Source organism: Anser cygnoides, chromosome 2 (assembly GCF_040182565.1).
Source record: "Anser cygnoides isolate HZ-2024a breed goose chromosome 2, Taihu_goose_T2T_genome, whole genome shotgun sequence".
Classification (NCBI taxonomy): domain Eukaryota; kingdom Metazoa; phylum Chordata; class Aves; order Anseriformes; family Anatidae; genus Anser; species Anser cygnoides.
Window position 1 is genome coordinate 25,316,077 of NC_089874.1, and position 20,516 is coordinate 25,336,592.

A 20,516-nucleotide genomic window follows, 5' to 3' on the forward strand; every position below is an offset into this window, starting at 1 on the left:
GATGCCAATTTCTGATGGAAATTCTAGAAAAGACCACACAATACTTGTCAGATTTTATGGAAAATCAATTTTTGCAGCCTGTAAAGCTGAGATTTTTAATTGAAATGCTGACAGGGTAAGAGGAGAAGGAACATAAATACTTGGGTCTGCACTAAGCCCAACGCCACTAGGGAGCAGCATTGACCTTTCTCTTACTGAGGTTGGTAAGACTGGGTGAAGCCTAGGGTCAAAAACTTTGATGTAAGTCGTAGGTTACCTCAATGAACTTGGTGGAATTACTACACCTCTATCTACATGGGTTTTAGATTGTAATTTGGCTCAGCTAAAAAAAAAACAAAACAACACAGCATGACTAGAAGGGCAAAGCAATTAAAATCTCAGGACAATTTCATTTTACTACATCAGAAAACATCACAGCTCTTGGGAAAACATGAGTTAAAACTGTATGAAAACTTAATTTTTTTATTTTATTTTTTATAACCACAGGTGTGTCAGGAGTATGGGGCAATGCCCTTGGCCACAGTGGTTAAAGTTATGTGATTAGCTGTTCAAGGATCTGAACCTGTATTAAATGTAACACAAATAGCACCATAAGAGGATGGGAGAGTTAAATATTTTGAATAACCGTGACATTTAGCCTGCCATTCAAATGTGTTTGGTTAGTCCCATTTTTTTAATGTTTGCATGAGAGAGCATGAAGAGGGCAGAATAAGCACAGGCACAGGCAAAACTAACAAAAAGAAACGAGGAGGCAGCCTGTCAGACAGGTAGGGTGGAGAAGACCAAGAGTGGAAAGGAAAGATATTTTTAGTTACACACTCACGTAGTATTCAAAACTCTTAATAATGAATGTCTGAGTAGATGCCCTCACTCTGGTCTGGTAGCACTACCATTTCAGTGACTAAGTTTGGGAGTATCTTGGATGAGTTTCACCTCCTGCCAAAGGTTCAGGCCTGGTCTTGAGAAATGCTGAGTACTTTCCACTCCCATTGATCACAATGAGAGACAAGTCTGCTCACACCATTGCGGCATTTACCCTGAAATCTGTGAGGACATCCCACACGCTGACGGTGTCCTGGAAAAGCAGGAAATTGTTTTGGGCCACCTCCTAGGGATTTACCCTCAAACGCAGTGGAATTTTACCTGACGCAGATCAGAACGCACATGTAAAACAAAGGTAGACCACAGCCCGATTATCTGAAAGAATACATCAGTCCAGCATGCATGAAAATCCTGAAACTACTTTCTGTCCAAATTAGTCTGGAGAATGACTCACTACTGTAGAAAGAAACAATCCTCCTACAAGAAGAACTATGCCTAACTGTAGGGGGTTCTCCAGCTGTGAAAACACAAAATAAACACTATTTAGCATACCCCCCCTCGCCCCCAAACCCAAGCAAGAGACTTTTGAACTATTTAAGGAGAACTGCACAAAAAGAAACAAAAGCAAACTTTCTCTTTAAGTAAACGTGTAATAAGGAATTTATTCTAAAATTAGCACAGCATTTTCTTTTCTTGATGAATTCTTTTCTGCACAGGTAATCTCGCCCCCTAGGGATGAAAAGATCCCATCGGAGGTTGCTGCTACCAGCTATGCATTTAATCCTATCCCAATTAATTTGGATTTTTCCCCTTATATGTAATAAACAAATCAAAATCCTTCAAATAAACCACAGCTATGTCTTTATTATTATTGTTATTATTATTAAAAATATGTCGCATGTATCAAAACTGTCTTCATTTAATAAAGCAGAACTTTGTAGGACTAAAAGAGTAGCTTTGGCAGAAGAAGAAAAAGTAAACTTTAAGGACCGATTTTTCTGGATTGTGCAGGAAGAGCTATTCAGCGCATGACAAATTAACCACGCAAGTGAGTCACATACACTGGTATGGTATGCAGGAAAAGGAAGTCAACTGTGTGAAATCAAGACCTGCAATTTAGGAACCTCATATTAAATAATGAAAATCCTTAGAAACAAATCTGTTATGATTTGCGAACTGGAAACATGGCTAAACAAAGAAATTCATTATTTATTCCAATTAAGCTCTTTTCCCTAGAAATTTTACTATCTTGTCTCTGAAATATGTTTAAAAGAGTAATGTTTCAACCTTTTTTCTCTCTCCCCCTGTTTCTGCTTTCATGCAGATCCCTAGATCCCTGCAGCCCCTCCATATAAAAGGGAAGACAGAGGTACTCAGGCAAATGAGCACTCATGCTGTAGCATGGGACCAGCTGTAGATGGGTCTGATTTCCTAATGACGTGCCATGTACATCGGATCTTAAATTTATACAGTTCTTATAAATTCAGAGCCATTCCTTGCTCTGAAGAGCTTTTATGAGGAAAAAGAAAGATATATTCCTACTTAATTATCATATTGGTAATATCAATCATTTTATTATTTTTTAATAAGAACATATTTTTGAAGAGAATTAATCTCTCTTAAACATCAGAGACTTCATAGCCTCTCCAACTCCTCAACATATTCTATGTATATGAAGAAGAAAAACACAAACTCCTAGAATTTTAAAATGGTTTTAAAATAAAGCCAATTAGTTAATTCCAACAAAACATATTGTATGCTGACATTCCTTCTGTTCTCACAGTTATCTGGACTGGTAAACATTTTAACAGGCTATGCAATATTTTTAATAGCTACTTTCTTATTTCTTATGCACAGAAGGCTTTTCCATGAAGAAGCTGTTGGTAAACATCTTCAGCATTTCAGTTTAATTACAGTCTTATAGGTTTCTAATGTTTTCTGAAATCTACAAAGAAATTACTGAAAAATGAAAACTCTATATTTTTTGGTTATAAGTGAAGAGAATCTCTTGAATCTAACTTTGGGAAAATTCATGAATAGTATATGCACAATATGTTTAAGAGATTTAAAAAGCCCAAAACAGAAGTTTCTTGTAACTTCCTGCTGATGGCTGTTAGTTCTGCAGAACTATATTCCATGTTGCTTCCTCCTCCCACTCTAACACAGAATGCACGGAAATATCAGGTTGCATAGGGTAGCAATAGGAAATATGTTCTAGGAATACTTTGTTCTAGACACATTATTGCATTAAAAACATGTCAAAAACCTCACAGTGTTTCAATATTAAACAGATATTGACATAATGCAACTAGATATTACTTACTCAAAGATTTTTCCTAGCTGATCAACATCTGAATTTCCACGGAAGAGTGGTCTGAAAGAAAAAAGAAATATTTTTAGGATACGACTTGCTTTAATTAATGTAAATTTATATTTGCCATTGACAGGTGCCAACGTAGGGTGAAAACGTTATTTTTCTGAGATCTCACTTCTTTTGCCTTCATGTTTTATCCAGTCTGTAAGTGTACCTTTCAAGTTCCTACTAAAATTGATAAAAAACAGGGCAGATGAAACATATCTTTGAATATGCTACTTTTGAGAATTTGTGTCCTTTAATGTGAATGAAATAACTTTTCTCACCTAATACTATCCTTTGAATTATATCATTAACAAAATATTTTTGATTATAATAAAGAACATACTTAAACAGCTATTTCAAGAGACAAAAACACAGTGAATGTCATGCAATTCATTAAAGTATAATAAAATTAAGGATGTGTTATTATGGTATAAATTCAAAATTAAATTCTCTGTATATCAGAAATGCACTCCTAAGTTTAAAGGGTCAAATAAATGACAATGCAATTATGAAGGTCTGTAAAGAATGGAGTGTGAAGCGATACAGAATTTACCTTGAAGGAGAGGAATACTTCTGCTGCATAAATAAAGATATATTCAGGAAAGACACAAATTAATAGGTGGAATCTCCAAAAGTTTTCAGAAAACACAGTGACTAAAAATGCTTTCAGAGAGTGGTACACACGTCTTCTTCTCAAAGTGCAATTTAAAATATCTTTACTCTTCTAATTTACAAAATACGATCACCCCATAGTGCCTAAAATAGGAAATTCAGATTTGTATGGTTGTATTGCTTTGTTTACCTGGAGTACAGTAAGATGTAATGAACAGTGCAATTTTATGTCTAAACTCCCATGAGATTCCAGCAGATTACTGGTGGCTGATTAAGGATCCAGTCAAGACTAAGGACACCTGTGAAGAACAGGCCCCAGATGCTGTGTACCGTTTTCATTCAACAAGATGTGGTCAGACACAGTAGATTACTCCAAGAAATGCAGTCCAGACGTGCTGCAAACTGAAATATTAACTTGGGTCAACTGCTAGTCTGGCTATACCTCTCTTTTGGAGTACAGCGCAAGCTGTAAATTACGGTTACAGCTTCCCAAACTAGTCAATGGAGCCATGAGGACTTGACAGACAATGCACACGCCCATGTTTTCACTCTCAGGCTTTGATTCTGAAGAAAGGTCAATTCTGCTGCCTCTCTCTGCATACTCCTTTTCTTCTTTCTGAAAAAGGTCCTTAAAGGCTGTGATAACCAGAGATCTTACACTTTACAAAAGAAGACTTCTCCCATCTACACTGGGACACCAAGAAGTACCTGGATATGGTCCTTCCCCTCTCACTGCCCACATGCAGGAACAGCTGTATGATTTGGGTCTCCTGCTGCCAACCATGTGTTAATTATGAGAAATGGTCGTCATACGTCTTGCAACTCTCACACGGACAGTAGAGCTCCATGTCACTGCTTATCTGTGGGTCAACACCAAATATACCAGGCAGATCCAGTGAACAGTGACAGGTCTCAGTTAGACATAATAATGTCTGCAGAAATCTGTGCCACCAAGAAAAAGAGCAAAGCAATAACTGGAACACATGTTGATGAACTAAACATGCATTTTGCGTCCGTCCATGTTTGTTGCCATCCAGGTCATGTCCTATCAATTTATACTGCAAGCTGCTTCGGGTAGGGACACTGAGAGGACAATTTCATCAAGACCAATTTGAAACCATATGACATCAGCTTTAAATTGATGGGCTAAAATGTGGTAGCCTGTTCAAGGGCTTTATTTATTATGACTGAATAAATGATAAATAATGGCAGACACTGCTTCTCAGATATACAGGATATTTACTAACAGCAGCCTCTTTGACAAGACTGTTTCAACTCAGAGGCCTCTGTACTTTATAAGCCTCGAGGTACTTGGCAATACTGACTTCTACAAAAAAAAAAGAAAAAAAGAAAAAAAAAGAAAAAAGAAAAAAAGAAACTTCATTCAGATATGAGCATCTACTTCTGTTGTCAGTTTTGAGCCTGATTTTCAGGATGGTCAGTAGCTATAATCCAGGTATTGTTTGTGGCAGCAGGTACACTCCATATCTTCCAAAGTCAGACAATATGACAACCTGAGAAGTTTTCTGAATGACTTCTTAAAATTATGAATATACAGTCTTTGTTACTCAGAAGAAAAGTTACTGAGAAATTCATTTTGGCTGTAGCATTAGAATATTGGGGCCTTTTAAACTAACAAAACGTACACAATCAAACAATCCTATCCATGCAAATGGAAAGCAGATTTAATGTTCTAAAATGTATGCTGAACCTTGTGTTAATGTGAAAGCTTGGCAAAGTCAGCTTTGTTCGCAAATCACCTTAGGCAGTGTCATGCCAAAACAAGTATGATTCTTGGGATTTTTAAGAGAGGTTTTTCCCATCGCTGCTGCTGTCTCAGATTCACTGAGGGCTGAAGAAGGAATTTAAGTTCTTTTGAATATATAATTATACAACACAAGGTGACCTTCCAACATACTTTGATATTTCATCATAATGAAGCATTATTAATTCATCTTTCAAACTCCTATCCATCCCACCATCATGACTACAGCAGAATGCCAACTCTAGGCTAGGCACCACTAATGTAATGAAATTTGCCTCATGAATTTTGGCTGGCAGTTCAATTGGAATATTGGACGGATGATTGGGGAAGTAGATCCACTTAATCAGCAGCTGTATGAAGAGTTCATCTCACATTTTGGTGCTAGTTAGTCTTTACTAATGAGTTGCCAGCACTGCAAGTCCAGTACACCATGTATGGCAAGTTCCACCTCAAGCTGATAATTTTTTAATGCTATTCTTAAAGGTAGATGATGGTAGCTCTCCCAGTACCACTGAACTGGGAGCATACCCAGCAGCCACAGAAATGGAAAATCTCACCTTTGTTCTTTGTGTCTTTCACTTGACTCACTCACCCACTCACTCCCTGAGGTTTATTTATGCAAGCTGAATCCAGAAGTCCTTACTTGGGGATATATTCTCCTCTCTGTGATGATAATCTGTGTAGGACTGGTTACACTTTGAAAGATTGATTTTGTTGAATTCCTTCTTTATTACTAGAGAAAGGCATGGACCTGGCTCTGTCTCCTGTGACAGAAACTGTGTTTGTCCTCTGACTTCAACAAACTCCTAAAACCTGTGTATGTGTGTCTCAGGAAAGAGGAGATATTCCAGTGGAGGAAAGGGCTATACACGAGAATACACTTAGCTTCTGTGTGGTTCCTTGATCCTCTCAACTGACTTTGACTGACTCTGACTTTTCCCTGACTTTGCTTACTTCAAAATCCATGCTCTGAGGGCTCCAACACCATTGCTATTACAAAAAACCACAACTGAACAAGGAAGAATATGGGATAGAAAAAATTACGCTGCACCAAAAAGCAGATTTAATTTCCCTATTAGTTCAAAAAAGTCTCAAATGCTGTCATGATCCCATACGTTCCTATTTTTGTTGGTTGCTGGTTTTGATTTTTTTTTGGGGGGGGGGGGGAGAGGGAGGGGGAGAAGGAGAAGGGAGGAGGGAAATGTTTCAGGGACTCTACAGGTGTCTATCTTATTTGACCAGTCCTTCTCTAGTTCCTTGGAGCTAGACCTTTATCCAGTGCCTCTGAAAAGAAGCTGTCCACTGACTGGAGGCAAAAACCTTTCATTTCTAATCTGGGACCAGAGTGCCCTTAGCCTACAGTTGTGAAGACGAGCTGGAGACATCATATTATCCTATCCTGATAAAATAAATGAGTTAATGAGCATGTCCTTTTGGAAGCTAGGAGCTATAGTGGAACAAGATCCCGAGGTACAGAATGGACGTGCACCTACACAATGAAATTGATACTAGCTATGAGTCTGCATTGTGACTGTTTTCAGAGGATAAATCTATCTACCTTTTTATATCACAGTCCAACACAAAGAAGGATGTAACTCCTGGGCTGCACTAGGAGGACTGTTGCAAGCAGGTCAGGGGAGGAGATCCTTGCCTTCTGTTCAGCACTGACGAGATGCTGGAGTGCTTGGTCCAGTTCTGGACTCCCCAGTACAAGAGAGACAAGGAAGTACTGGAGAGAGTCCAGTGAAGGACCACAAAGATGATGAAGAGGCTGGAGCACCTCTCTTACGAGGAAAGGCTGGGAGAGCTGGGACTGTTCAGCCTGGAGAGGAGGAGGCTCAGGGGGATCTCACCAATGTATACAAATACCTGAAGGGAGGGTTTAAAGAGGACAGAGCCAGGCTTTTTTCATGGTGTCCAGCAACAGGACAAGAGGGAATGGGCACAAGCTGAAACACAAGAGGTTCCCGCTGAACATCAGGAAGCACTTCTTTACTGTGCAGAATACGAAACCCTGGCATGGGTTGCTCAGAGAGGCTGTGGAGTCTTCCTCATTGGAGATCTTCAAAAGCCACCTGGACATGGGCCTGGGTACCCTGCTCCAGTTGTCTCTGCTTGAGCAGGGGTTTGGGCCAGATGGCCTCCAAGAGGTCCCTTCCAACCTCAACTATTCTGTGATTCTGTGATAACTCAAAAATAAAAGTACGGATCACGACATAAGGTTGCAATGTAAAACCCCACAAATCCTCAACATGTTAGCATCTGCTTATAGTTTAGAAAGACTTACACCACTAATCCTTTGGCTGAAAGGCTCTCATACTTACATTTAGCTGAACAAATTAGATTTCACCATTCACCAACTTTATGCTCTTTTCTCTCTTCCAAAGGAATATACTCAGTTCATGTTGTTTCATGCTGATTTTCCCCTTCACTGATTATTCTATCTATCTGAACTGGAGATGGGTGCCTGAAAGGTTGAGTACTTTATTTCATAGACACTGTGTTTCATGTCTGTGCTACTCAGTAAAAACTGAGATATAAACATTTGCTAAGCAAGTCTCTGTGAAAAAATTCTCCCTGGTGCAACTCTGCTAACATGCCAAAGCAATTCTAAAAGTATTGTATACAATGACAATGCAATGACACCCCAGAGATAAATGAGGTTTAACTGTAAACTGACCACATTACTTCTAGGCTTTATTTTCAGCCTGTGGTCCACAAAACAAAGACAGTCCATAACTTAGTGTAAGAAAAGTTAGAATTTTCATAGGGATTGGAACTAAAGGTGTTGATAAATGCTGCTCTAGCCTACTCTGTAGTGCAGCCACAAGCGAAAAAATATAAAAATCTAGCTATAAGAATACATGCATCGAAGCACAGGAAAATAGTTCTGCAGGTTTCTTGTCAGTGGCTGACGTTTTGAGTCAATTAGTGAAATTCTGATTGGAAACTTTTTCAAATTCTGATACTGAGTGATTAAAATGCAATAAAATGGATATGTGGGAGAAAGCTCAGGTAAAGAAAAACAGCATTGAGGAGGGGAAAAGAGCAGTCAAGAAATTATTTTTCTAACCAAAACATTACAGAGCTATTATGGCAATTCTACTCTTGCCAGTACAATTGCCTCCAAGGCTAGATATGTAAGAACGAGATATGTAAGAAATAACTTCCAAAATATCTATCTGGATTCTGTCTGCTAGTCCATTAGCTTGGTGTGGTGAAAACAGCAGCTGGGAATCCGATCACCATCCTTGCAACCATGGAAAAACAAGAAGGATAATCTCTTGATTAGTGACTTGAACATGTATAATATTCATGGTGAAAAGTCTGTATATTGACAATCCAGATATACCAAATGAAGTCATAAAAGAACTCCCTAAAATCAAAAGAGCATCATGGATGGGAGAGATACAACTTGCTTTTTGAGCAAGTAAGGCTGAAAAGGCAGCAACAAGTGCTGGGAAGAAGAGCAGCAATTTCAGAACAGGTAGCTGCTGCTTTGAAGGCATTAGAGAGACAAGCTGTGGAAGCTGGTAAAAGAAAGACCATGGTAATTTGACATAGTGGAAAGAAAAATACAAGGGGAAAGATTATACCAGCAGTGCATGAAAGTGGCACAGGGAATTTTTGAAGTTGGAAAAGTTGGAGTAATTAAGTTTAGGAGTTTGTATGCCTGTGTGTATAATAAGAGCAACAAGGTGACGGTGAAGAAACTAAAAAAGCTAAAGCCAAGAAACATGTGCCAAGGAATCCTGGATCATGCCATGGGAAACCTGCCAAGCTACATAGTCTGTGACTCAGAGATATATTTAAATGTTTTTTTTTCTTTTCTTTCCTTTTCTTTTTTCTTTTTCTTCTTTTGCTTCATCCTCTTTTGTTGTTGTTGTTGTTGCTGTTTTCTTTCTCTTCTTTTTCTTTTTTTCCTTTTTCTTCTTTTTCTTCTTCTTTTCTTTTCCTTTTCCTTTTTCATTTTTATTTCAAAATGTGAATAGCTTGACAAATAATTTTGTCAGATTTGTAGTTACTTGTTATGAAGAAAATATTTTTCATTTTTAGAATTAAAAACAAGTAAGACCTAAAACTTGAATGATGAGATGACTAGAAATAACATGATCTGGACTGTCCTGTGGAAACCTTTATTCAGAGGGATTATTGCTGAGATGATTCCTCACTCTTATTCCCACCACTGGTTCTCTTTGATAGATCCCCTGGACAAGTGTGTACAGGCATGAAAAGAAAAACTAAAGCAAGATATAAGGAAAATACATATATCCCTATTTAAAGATGACCTTTCCAATAGGTTTCATGAATATGGTAAGGTACAAAACTTTATTCTGAAGACAGGGCACAGCTGACAACATTGCATGCTCTGGACAGTTACCCACTTCCAGTCGCAAGTGACTTGCCTCAGCTGTTGTGCAATTCAGAGTTCTCATTTTAAATGTAACATTTTTTTGTACTTCTCCCTCTTCTTTCCCTTTAATAATATATCTGTGTGGGTGGGTGCCAGACACTGCATAGGAAGAAGTTACTTTGTGTGGAACTTGATCACAAATTGCTTAAAACTTGAAACTTAAGAAACTTCTCCTACATATAAAAAGAAAGATGACATGGATGCACATTAGGACTGAGAAAATACTGTTCAGGTAGAATCTGACAAAAAATGGATCAGACATCTTAAGTTTTTCAATTAAATAGCCAACATTTTTTACTTGAAATTTATCATTCTTCAAGTAGGATAGTACCATAATCATGAATAACATCTCTACGATCATTTGGGTTGTATCAGTATTAAACTATTGTTAGAATCACATCTAATGCATCAACAGAATTGCAATAATGACTATTTTCTCTAAAGTTTCTCATGAACTTTTTGAGTATTACTCAATAGGCAACGGCAGAAAAAGGAAAACAGGCAGTTTCTGAAAAGGTGCTGCAAACATCCAGTGCTGTAATGTGTTGAATGTGCTCCCCTTTCCTATTTAAAATGAAGCAATGAATTCTAAAACTAAAGACAATATTCTGACCCTCGAATGCACATACAGTCTATTTCCTAAGAAGCTGAGAAAGCAAGTTGCTTTCTGAACTTGCAGATACAAGCCAGCAAGGAAAAGACTCATTTCAGTGAGCCTCCAGGACACCACCCATGTAGAGGTCCAAAGCTACAAGCCATTGGTGTCCAAAAGGAGGTAAAAAGGAAAAATAGAAAATAATGTTGCTAGTAAGAGAAAACACACTCAAAAAGATCTGGTATCATTTTGTCAATGCATTTTTGGGTTAAGATTGCTAACCAGATCACCATTCCGTGGTGTGGGTTTTCATTATTAGAAGTTTGCATGGTTTTGCTACAAATGTTTGCATTACACGGAGATGTTGGATTTTCTGAGCATTTTTAACATACAGGTTGGCAGCCTGGTAAGAGCCAGGATTGTAAAGGGGTTTGATTCACAAGAAATTTGCAGGCAGACATACCCGTTCCCTTTGAATGCATAACTGAAAGGAAAACATTAGTAAGAGGGAAACCAAACAGAGCCACAGTGTACAGCTTTATGACCAAAGCAGAACCAGCCTGTTGCATAGATTCAGTTGTTGATTAAAAATACAGCAAAGAGAAAGATAAAGAGCTTAAATAAGAGAAAATATGAGCATCTTCAAAGCTCCTTTAGGAATTGGCAGAGAAAAATCTTACTCTGGGGGCTTAACATTTGCTTGATGCTTTCCGTGTAAGCGTTGCCTTACAAAGTCCCAAGTGGCCTTGGAGCAGAAAGGAGGGCCTTGTCCCCCATCACTGGCTTAAAAGGGAGCTTTACCACAGCCATCAATGACCCCAGGATCAGGGTAAGTATGCTCTGGTTTCACAGCATCTTGTTAGAAAAAGAAGGAGTTTCAACAGAAGGATATAGCATGCCTGATTAAAATAAATAAATAAGAAAGGCTAGCGTAGATATTATCTTCAGTCATTATATGCTCTAACATGGGCAGATCCCATTTGTTCCTGGGAAGAACTGCTTCAGTACTGCTTCAGCGTTCCTCCTGTAACACGTTCCCCCCTGCCTTTTTTTTTCTCCTTTATTATTATTATTTTTTTTAATGGAAGAGCCTTGATAGGTTGAACGTCCTTCACTTATTCCCTAAGCACATACGTCACAACTCTCTTATCTGTGGACATTTTGCTTCTCCAGAAGATTTGTAGGTTATTTCATCAGGGTTTATAACTGAGCAGTTAGCTCAGCTCAGTGAGCATGATATAACAGTGGCATTTTGAAAACTGTCCCAACATTTGAAGCAAGCTCTAGAAATATGCACACAACTGGCCTTGGAGAAAGGGAAAGGCAAAAAATGTGTGGTCTTTGCTCAGAGAGCAAAAAGAAGCATTCGTCTTGTTTGTACTGACACTTCTACCAGCAATCTGAATTAACCATTTGTGTGTTAAACACTCACCCCACCACTGTTAAATTACATCTATTAATTACATCTATCAATACAAATATCTATATATCTATTAATTACATCTATTCACAGTTAAATTACATCTCTCTAGTCACTCAGCTGTTTCAAGTTTAATTGTACAACCAAACTGCAGGCTTCTGCATTTTTATAGCCTTCAGAAAGAACTAGAGGTATGAAAAATACAACCCGCTCATGCTCTTCCCATGAACACTTATTTGTTTTTTTTGTATTCTCTCTGTTTAATCTATTTCATATCCCCTTTTCAAACTTGCACACTCTAAAACTGCCGTGCCTCTTCGCTCTTGTGCAACTGAGTTTTAGAGTTGGAGGGCAGTAGTTGAACCATGGGTTAGATAAAGGCTATCCTGCGTGGATGGATAGGAGCCGAGAGCTCTTTCCTCTCCACTTCACTCACATAAGCAACGGTGCAAATCTCTGTGCAGAATGCTGTGAACAGGCAGCATGTGTTTGCAGAGCTCTAGACAACCCTCACTTCCAGAGGTTTACGCCTGTGAACAAATTTACCCATATTTTCCTTGAAAAGATCTCAATCCTCCTTCCAGAGCAGGCCAGAGCTATTTTCCACCACTGCTTTCATTAAGCTCATAACTTACTTCTCACTTAAAAATCTAGCAGACAGCATTCCAAAGTGACACAATTTAGTCAGAGTGTGAAGGTGCTCCTTAATGCTGTATTTTAAAAAAGTATTTTTTAAATATCTATATCACAGCCAAGGACCTACCCCAAGGTAAGCAACAGGGGTTTAAGTCTGTTCCTCGTCTTCATCAGTTATGCAAATGAAATAAAAGCAGTCTCCTACATGAAATATCTGTTGCTTTATTCATGTATGAAATTTCATTGTGGAAATCCACTCAAATCAGAATTTTCAGAGATATAGAATTAATTTTTTATAGTTTCACGAGTTTTCTGTGAACGTTCAGATGATTCTGCAAAGCTTGGCAGTTAGCATTTACTGTATACACTGGTCTAAAAAAACCTTTTAAAATGGACTTTGCTCTGAGAGTGCCTCTAATGCTGGAATTAGTTTTAATCAAGGGGTTATGTAATAGATTTTCAAGTCTGAGGCCCTAATTAAAATACAATTCCTCTTTCACAATCTGAAAATATTTTCAATCAGATTGCTTTCCCAGTAAACCTTTAAACTAAAAGATTTTGTGCCATTAGGTCAATTTCTCACGCAATAAACTCTTTGTACCCAAATGTCTAACAGTGTTATTCTTGTATCAGCTGAAAAGCATTGCACAATTACTGCATGAGGAAAGTCAACTCCTACAGGGAAGTCAGCTCCTACCTACCCCTGATTTTTCTATATCAAAGAAGAAAGTAAATGCAAAAGGAACAGGTATAATACACATTCAGTCTACCCTAAGATACTTAGCGAATTATCATCCAAGTATGTCTTCCCAGGTTCTCCAGGCTTTCATTTCTTTCTCAATGATGCTATGCAAACAGCTTCATAGACTAAAGTACACCCTGTACATAGAAGAGCTGATACTCTAAATATGTAACGTAAAATCATGAAAAAGGACACCAGTATAAGTGAGGCTCTAGTTCCACCATTATGAGTTACACATAAAAAGGTACATCTATTTGACTAAATTACTAGCCTAATTTTTATTTATTTATTTATTTATAATTTATTATAGAGCTGGGAAGAGTAAACTAGAAAAGCACCAGGAAAAAAGCCTAGAAGACCAAATCTTTGCTGTCATTGGTAGCAACACAGTGGCAAAGGTGATACAATGAGGTAACGGAGGCTGTGCATTGGCACTCTTTGGGACTTCAGAAAAGAGATCTATTAGATATCTGGTTTCCATATTTGAAGTGAAACATTAATGTTTTATGCAATCAATAAAATCCAAGAAATAGGTATTTTTTCTTTGAGAAAGCATTACAAGCTAAGAGGCAAACCCTTGGGCTTTCTCTCCAGCTGGGCTGGAGCTGCTGCTGTGTGGCAGCGAGTACATGTTTTGATCTATGATCACTTTTGTTGCCCCCGTATTAGGTGTTAATGGCACCTGTTGCACTAAGCCTCTCTAATTTTTCAGATAATCCTGAAACATCAGAAGAACTGCCCCCCACCCCCATATCTCTCATCACCTTCAAGTGTAATAAAACACTCTTGGCCAGAAGAATCTCTGAAAGGGGATTACAATCCTTCAGAAAAGAAAGGCAGGGAAAACACTTTCAGCGCTGAGCAGTAAACTACTGTGTGAGCAGAGGTGAAATTTCAACTTCAGATTTTTTCCTCCAGCTGCAGAGACTGAGCATCAAAAGACGTGAAAGTGGATTAGAAGGATGGTGTGGAAAAATACTTTAATTTTTAGCAGCTGTGCTGACTTACAGTGAATTAATAAACACCTGCTGAAAAACCTGAGATAAGCATTAAAGGTAGAAAGAATGTATAGCAACCATACAGGGAGAATTTGTACAATTTTCAAGGGCCAGTTAAACTAGCTCTAGGTATAATTTTGCCCTAAGTAATACTTTGTTCCATAAAATATATTCTCCTAATCAGGCTGGAGAAGCTGTGAGCTTTACATTTACTGGCTCATGACAGTGCATGGTAATCTGAGGTCATCTGTTGAGACCTCTGCTGTAATTTGTACTATTCATTTATTAGCGATTTCAAATGAAATCTTTATTTCTTACTTGAATCCCAACCAGAAGAAAGAGTAAGATAATTTCTTATATAAAAGAGAAAAAAAAAAGTACTTCCTGGTGAGAACACTGTTTAGATGCCACCCTCTCCTATGCAATTGTAGCATTTACACAAGTAAATGAGACACAAGTACATCACACTGTAGGTTTGTGTGTGTTTCAAAGTATCCCAGATGAATCTTCGGACAATTTTTATGCTGTTTTCTCTTGAGCTTTGCCATTACTGAGACATAGCCTTGCTTCTGTATTGCCACTGGAAAAACTCCATTGTTTTTTGACATTATTTTAATGGGAATAGCATAAAACTAACTTTACAGAATTGATGTTTCCTCATTCTCTGAGGTACTGAGCACCCATAGCTACTTGAGCCACCCCATGTCTTGAACTTTTCAGTCCACATATCAGCAGGTTATTCACCACTTTCATGTCCTCTGCTAGGAGTTCCCCAAGATCCAGATGGAGTTGGCTATCATTTCTGAAAATGAATTTATAAAAATATCGGGAGCTGCTGAGAGCACTGGAAAAAGGCAATAGAAGCTCAGACACGAATTTTAAGTCTTTAAGTGCTGATTTGCTCAGAATTCAAAAACCAGAATCCTCTTCTGATGTATGTGAATAACTGAGGAAAAGCCTCCTTCCACAGTAAACCATTTTATGCCTTGCTTTTTATACAGCCTTAGCTGGAGAGTTTACCAAAAATAGAGTTTACTAAATTGTCTGGGTCCTCTTTAAACTCCACTCTCACTTTCCAGAGAAGTGTCCTCACCATCAAACACTTAAAAGATCCAGGAAATCAGCAACATGAACCTCTCTTTTTGCAATTACTTTCCAGAAAAGGAAAACCGATGCTAAGGCAGAAAAGAAGCAAGCATGCCTGTTTCTTTGCCTCAGTGGGAAGGATACGCAGCTAGGATAGAGATCAGACTTTGTAAATATACTCTACAATTTCTAATGGTTTGATGTGATCTAGTTGTAACCAAGTATCTTCATTCTTACAGCAGCTGAGTATGATTCATTGCTGCCAATTAGGCTTAATTTAACAGTTACAGATAGCAACATTACTGAAAAATCTCCCACGCTATGTGTACTTCTTTAGATGCTGAAAGCTTGCACTCCAATTATTTGGATATAAAGAGCACTTTAAAAATCATTCAGTTGTATAGACTGGTGTGTATGCTGTACTGACATGATAAGAAAACCTGATTCGTGTACGTAATCTAATAAAAATGATCTGATAATTCACAATAGTTGGTCAAATTCTGGATGATATAGCTGAATAGGTCATTTATCTTCAGGTAACTGATTCAGACTCAGTCACAATCAATAGTAACTGAATCTTTCTGCCAATTTATTCTAGCCCAGTAGAATAAATCACTGGAAATGAAGTAATCCCTTGGATGAAACTCCCATTTGACAAATTACTGTATTCCAAAAGCACTTATTACTGACAAACCTGGATACGTTATGAGAGAAGCTATGGAGAATATTTGAGTAAAAGAAGAAATACTGCATCAGAGATTGTCTTAGAGTTGCTTCTGGACAGTACGCATTCCGGACATCTATAAAAGGAAAGCAGGGCACATTATGCATCAGTTTCTGGAAGAAGTCATATGGTTTGACCATGCATAGCCAGACTGCTGTTTGTTTCCTCAGACTGCAAAATGAAGCATGCAGCCAGCACAAAAGGGCAGCCAGGCATGTCACATGTTGACATCAAGAGCTCTTGACTTGTTGAATCCTGGCAGTCTCTAGCAGAGTCAGTGCACCACGGTGGTTGAGTCTTGCGTGGACTTACTTGTATACGGACAGCGTGTTAGCTGGTCAAGCAGAGTAGTACACAAGCAAATGCGATGGCACTGCCACAGGCATTGTGCAAACAAAATTGAGAAGGAAGGCAACAACATGTATTCATATCACAAAGCAAACTCTGGCTTCAGAGGAAGACAGGACAGGAACAAGTGTGAGCTGCATCCTGCCATGCCCCTTCTCTGTTTTTTAGCGCACAGCCAACAGCAGGGCCCCAAGGACTGATGGTGGAGGCGGCTCCAGCTACCTGTGGGTGCCATGTGTGCTGCCCTGGGACATTCAGCATGCACATGCAGCAGAGGCCATGTTCACCTCCCTTCCTCCCCAGATTAGGCCTCTATCTAGGTCTTTGACATCTGCAACCACAGCCAAAGCGCAGACTCCCAGACCAGCTGGCAAGCCCTCTGCAGTGGTCTGACCCTTGCGGCGTAGGTAAGAGTCTCCACAAAGGCAGCAGCAGGGAGCTGCCTCTGGGCACTGCCATTACCTTGGAGACATGGTCTTTCAGAAATCTGAATATCACATTTCCTCTTGCTTTCTTCTGATGTTTAGAGCTCTCCTCTCACAGACTATTATTTCCTTGGTACAGAATAGTACAAAGTTTCAGAAAGCTGTTATGTTTTGCTCTATTGTCGGTAGGTGTTTTTAAAATCCTTCTGTTGTCAGTTCCTTTATGTGTACTTTCCACTTCTCCATCTTTTTCTCTTTAAGATGTCTAACAGCTTTGGTGAGCACCTACATACGGAGAAGTGCTAGTGCAAAGCTTTTCAAATGAAAAGACACAAATTCAAGACAGATTTCTCCTACATACCTCTCAATCATTACATGCTGTTTTTACAACTGACCGATAGTAGCTAATTATTAGACTTCCTTTGTGGACAGTCGAATATAGAAAATTCAGTAAAGCTGGCCAGATCAGGATTTCTGACTAGACACTCGATTTGGAAAAAATCCATGCTTGGGAGCTCAGCAACAAGACCCACAGTTAACATCTAGTCTTTCTCTCCCCCTCTCTCACATGCACCAGTGTCCAGGAAAGGATCCTGTACACCCACTTGGAGTTTAAATACCTTTTTGAAGCCATTTTCTTATGAAAGAGAAAAGTAAATAAAAACAATGTTTAGTTCTATTACGAGTCAAACAGAAGTACACAGAGCTTCCCCCAGCCAAACTCTAGGCAAAAAGCAAAGCCTCTTGCAGCCAAGTTCCTGAAGAGGGAAGCTGTGTGAAAGAGCCAGGAGACCCTTTCAAAAGCAAAGTCTTTGGGCTGCGTACAGCTGGCTGTCCCTCTCTGGGGCCGAGAGGAAGGGGCACTGGTAAGATTGCTCTGTGCCTACCCTCTTCTTTGGCTGGTGGAGGAACTGCTGAAAGCCACCTGCAGCTGGGGATGTCCTGGCTTATTCCCGGAATGAACTCATCTTTGCGACACTCCAGAGCGCACCGAGGTGGTGCACCTACTCACTGACCGCCCAGCACAATGCCAGGAGGGAGGCAGGTGGTTTTGCCGCCAGCCTTATTTCCAAATGCAAATTACATTTTTCCAAATACAAACTACATTACAAATACCATTACAAATGCCACAATGTTAATACCAAGGGCTTCCAAATATCTACATCATGACTGACATGTTGTGGTCTTTCTCCTAGCCACAAGCTCTTTTCCCTTGACCTCTGGTCAGGCTAGTTCAGATTGTCACAGACCAGAATGCCACCCCTCTAAGGAATATGTATTTTTTTTAAGGATGATACGTTCAGAAGACTTTCAAATGAGTGCTGTGCCACCTGCACATGGAGGCTTTGCAGGGGGGGAGCTCTCTCATGAGCTCCGTCTGGGCCTGGGCTGCATGTGGCCACGGGCTGCCACCTTGCAGCACCCAGCCCTGGCCTGGGCCTGGCTGGGCCTGGCCCACACCTGTGCTTAACAGTCAGATTAAGCTCCGTCAGCTAACAGCTCCCCCAGGTCTTCTTACCCCTTCCTCAGGGCACCCTTCTGTTTTTCTGTCGTGGGCAGTGACAGTTTTTGGTTTCTATGGTTTACCAACCGTTTCCCTCACCAACAGATCTATTCCTCTGACTGAAAGTCTGGCATGGCTGGAAACTAGAAGGAAAACCACAAGTGAATGGGCTCGCACTCACTTACCACTCATCTCCAACCACAGACCCATACAGTTACTGGATTTGACTAACGGCTATCAATCAGCCCAACCGTAGACACTTAGAAAGATATCAGCTAGAAAAGGCTTGACGGAAAATGTGAGCTGAAAAACAAGGAGGTATTTTATTTTTAATGGGGTGATGCTGTCTTGGAAACTCGTATCTATTTTGTACTTGATAATTAGAGGTATTATTCTATTTGCCCTTCACTCCATTAATGTGCATTTGTCCTCTGCCCAAAGCCAAGGGGAATTCTGCCGCGGAGTTAGGATTAAAGAGAAAACAATCCTGCTTATCAGAAAACTGGAATAACATGAACAAGTACGGTCTTCTGCCCTCCTTTGTTAGTAAAGTCTGAAGCAAAATGTCATTGTTCCGCCAGATCACTAAGGTCACTAAGCTAAATTGTGGCTTGGGTCCATTCAATTTAAGAAATGCTTGAAAAATATGTCTGTAATAGGCTGGCCACCTATCTGGGGAGGAAGAAAAAATCCAATTTTATTAAGTCTGGTTTGGAAAAACCATCAGCCTCCCACACACCCATATGTACATGAATGGCAGAAGAATAAAGGAGGAAAAATGCAAAGCACAGAATTTTGAATGCTGACAAGATCTTTCCAAGGAATGAACCTTCTCCCAGTACAGTTGGTCTGGAGTGTGGTGAACTTTAATGGCACTTGCAACTTAAATCATTCTTGTAACAAAACAAGATAATTTCCAAAAATGGCAAAAACAAACTCAGGCCAGAACTGTACAGTACCTTGGTTCAAAGGCTGCAAATCAAGCTCTGTAGCTTTTACAGTTCTAAGCTACAAAATCCACCTTTGCTTGTTAAAATAAAGACAAAAATGAAAAAAGAAAAAAAAAGAGTTGTTTGAATTTTGCTCCTACCAAAATCTAACTGTGAGCAAGCAGACAAGTGGATGATTACACTTTTGAACTCTTGGTCCACTAGATACGTTGGTTTAAGGTCTACTGGAAAACACCTGATAATATGATTGCAGAGTCTGTGTTTAAAATTGCTGCATGATAAAGTGAACAGTTCTCTCTCAAGTCACATTTAAGATGTTCGCCAGTTTTTAGGCAAACCCTGAGTTGTAAACAGCATTCATAGTTGTATTTACTCAGGTGCTTTTTGCTTACTGTATTGGTTTTGTTTTTCCTTCCCTCCCAAATATCCAGGTGTTTTCATTCTGTTTTTCCTTTTTTTTTTTTTTCCTTCTCTTTCATGGATTTATTTTCTGATCCCTCCACTTCTCTCTTCCTTCTCCCACATAAAGATTTGAAAATATCTTACGGATCTTTTTTTTCGCTCTGGTTTTGAAAAGCATTTCTGAAATGTGTTGAAAACAAAAACAGAGCACAAAAAGGACTGGTTGAACTATGACCTGAAAAAAGTAGGAGCTTTATGACATGGAGAAATACAGGACCTAGTAGGCAAAATGAAATATTCCTATTGTTGCATAGCTACAGTGTCTACTTAAAAACAGTGAGGACTAAGTGATTAGATATGCTGAAGCACAGGAAAATCACTGACAAAAATTAAAAGGCATCTGAAATGAGACAAAACCATGTCATAGACCGTCACAAATTCTGACATGGTAGTATTGATACATAAATATATCTCTTTTCAGGCTTTGTTCACAGTGTTATTGTTGCACAGGCAGAGAGGTAAAACAACACCGAAGTCTTCACTATTATCAGTCAGATAAACTGATAAATTTTTTCTTGTGATTTTCTACCCTACATATATCAGTCTAAGTTTATCCATTGATTCCAGTTTGAGAGAGAGTTTCCTCTATGGTGTGTTATATCAATACGCTGTCTTTCCCTTCGGGTCCTTTCCAAACCACCTTACCTTCAGTTA

General features: G+C 39.1%; 1 protein-coding gene across 3 annotated transcripts in view; it reads right to left on the bottom strand.

Annotated features, from left to right (window-relative positions):
- The window catches only part of CDK6 (cyclin dependent kinase 6), a 142,177-nt gene that overhangs the window by 17,271 nt on the left and 104,390 nt on the right, over nucleotides 1–20,516 (bottom strand). For all 3 annotated transcript variants that reach the window (XM_066991721.1, XM_066991718.1, XM_066991720.1), the window contains one exon: nucleotides 3,146–3,196. In XM_066991721.1, coding sequence (XP_066847822.1) covers nucleotides 3,146–3,196 — 51 coding nt within the window. The remainder of the gene's footprint in view (nucleotides 1–3,145; nucleotides 3,197–20,516) is intronic.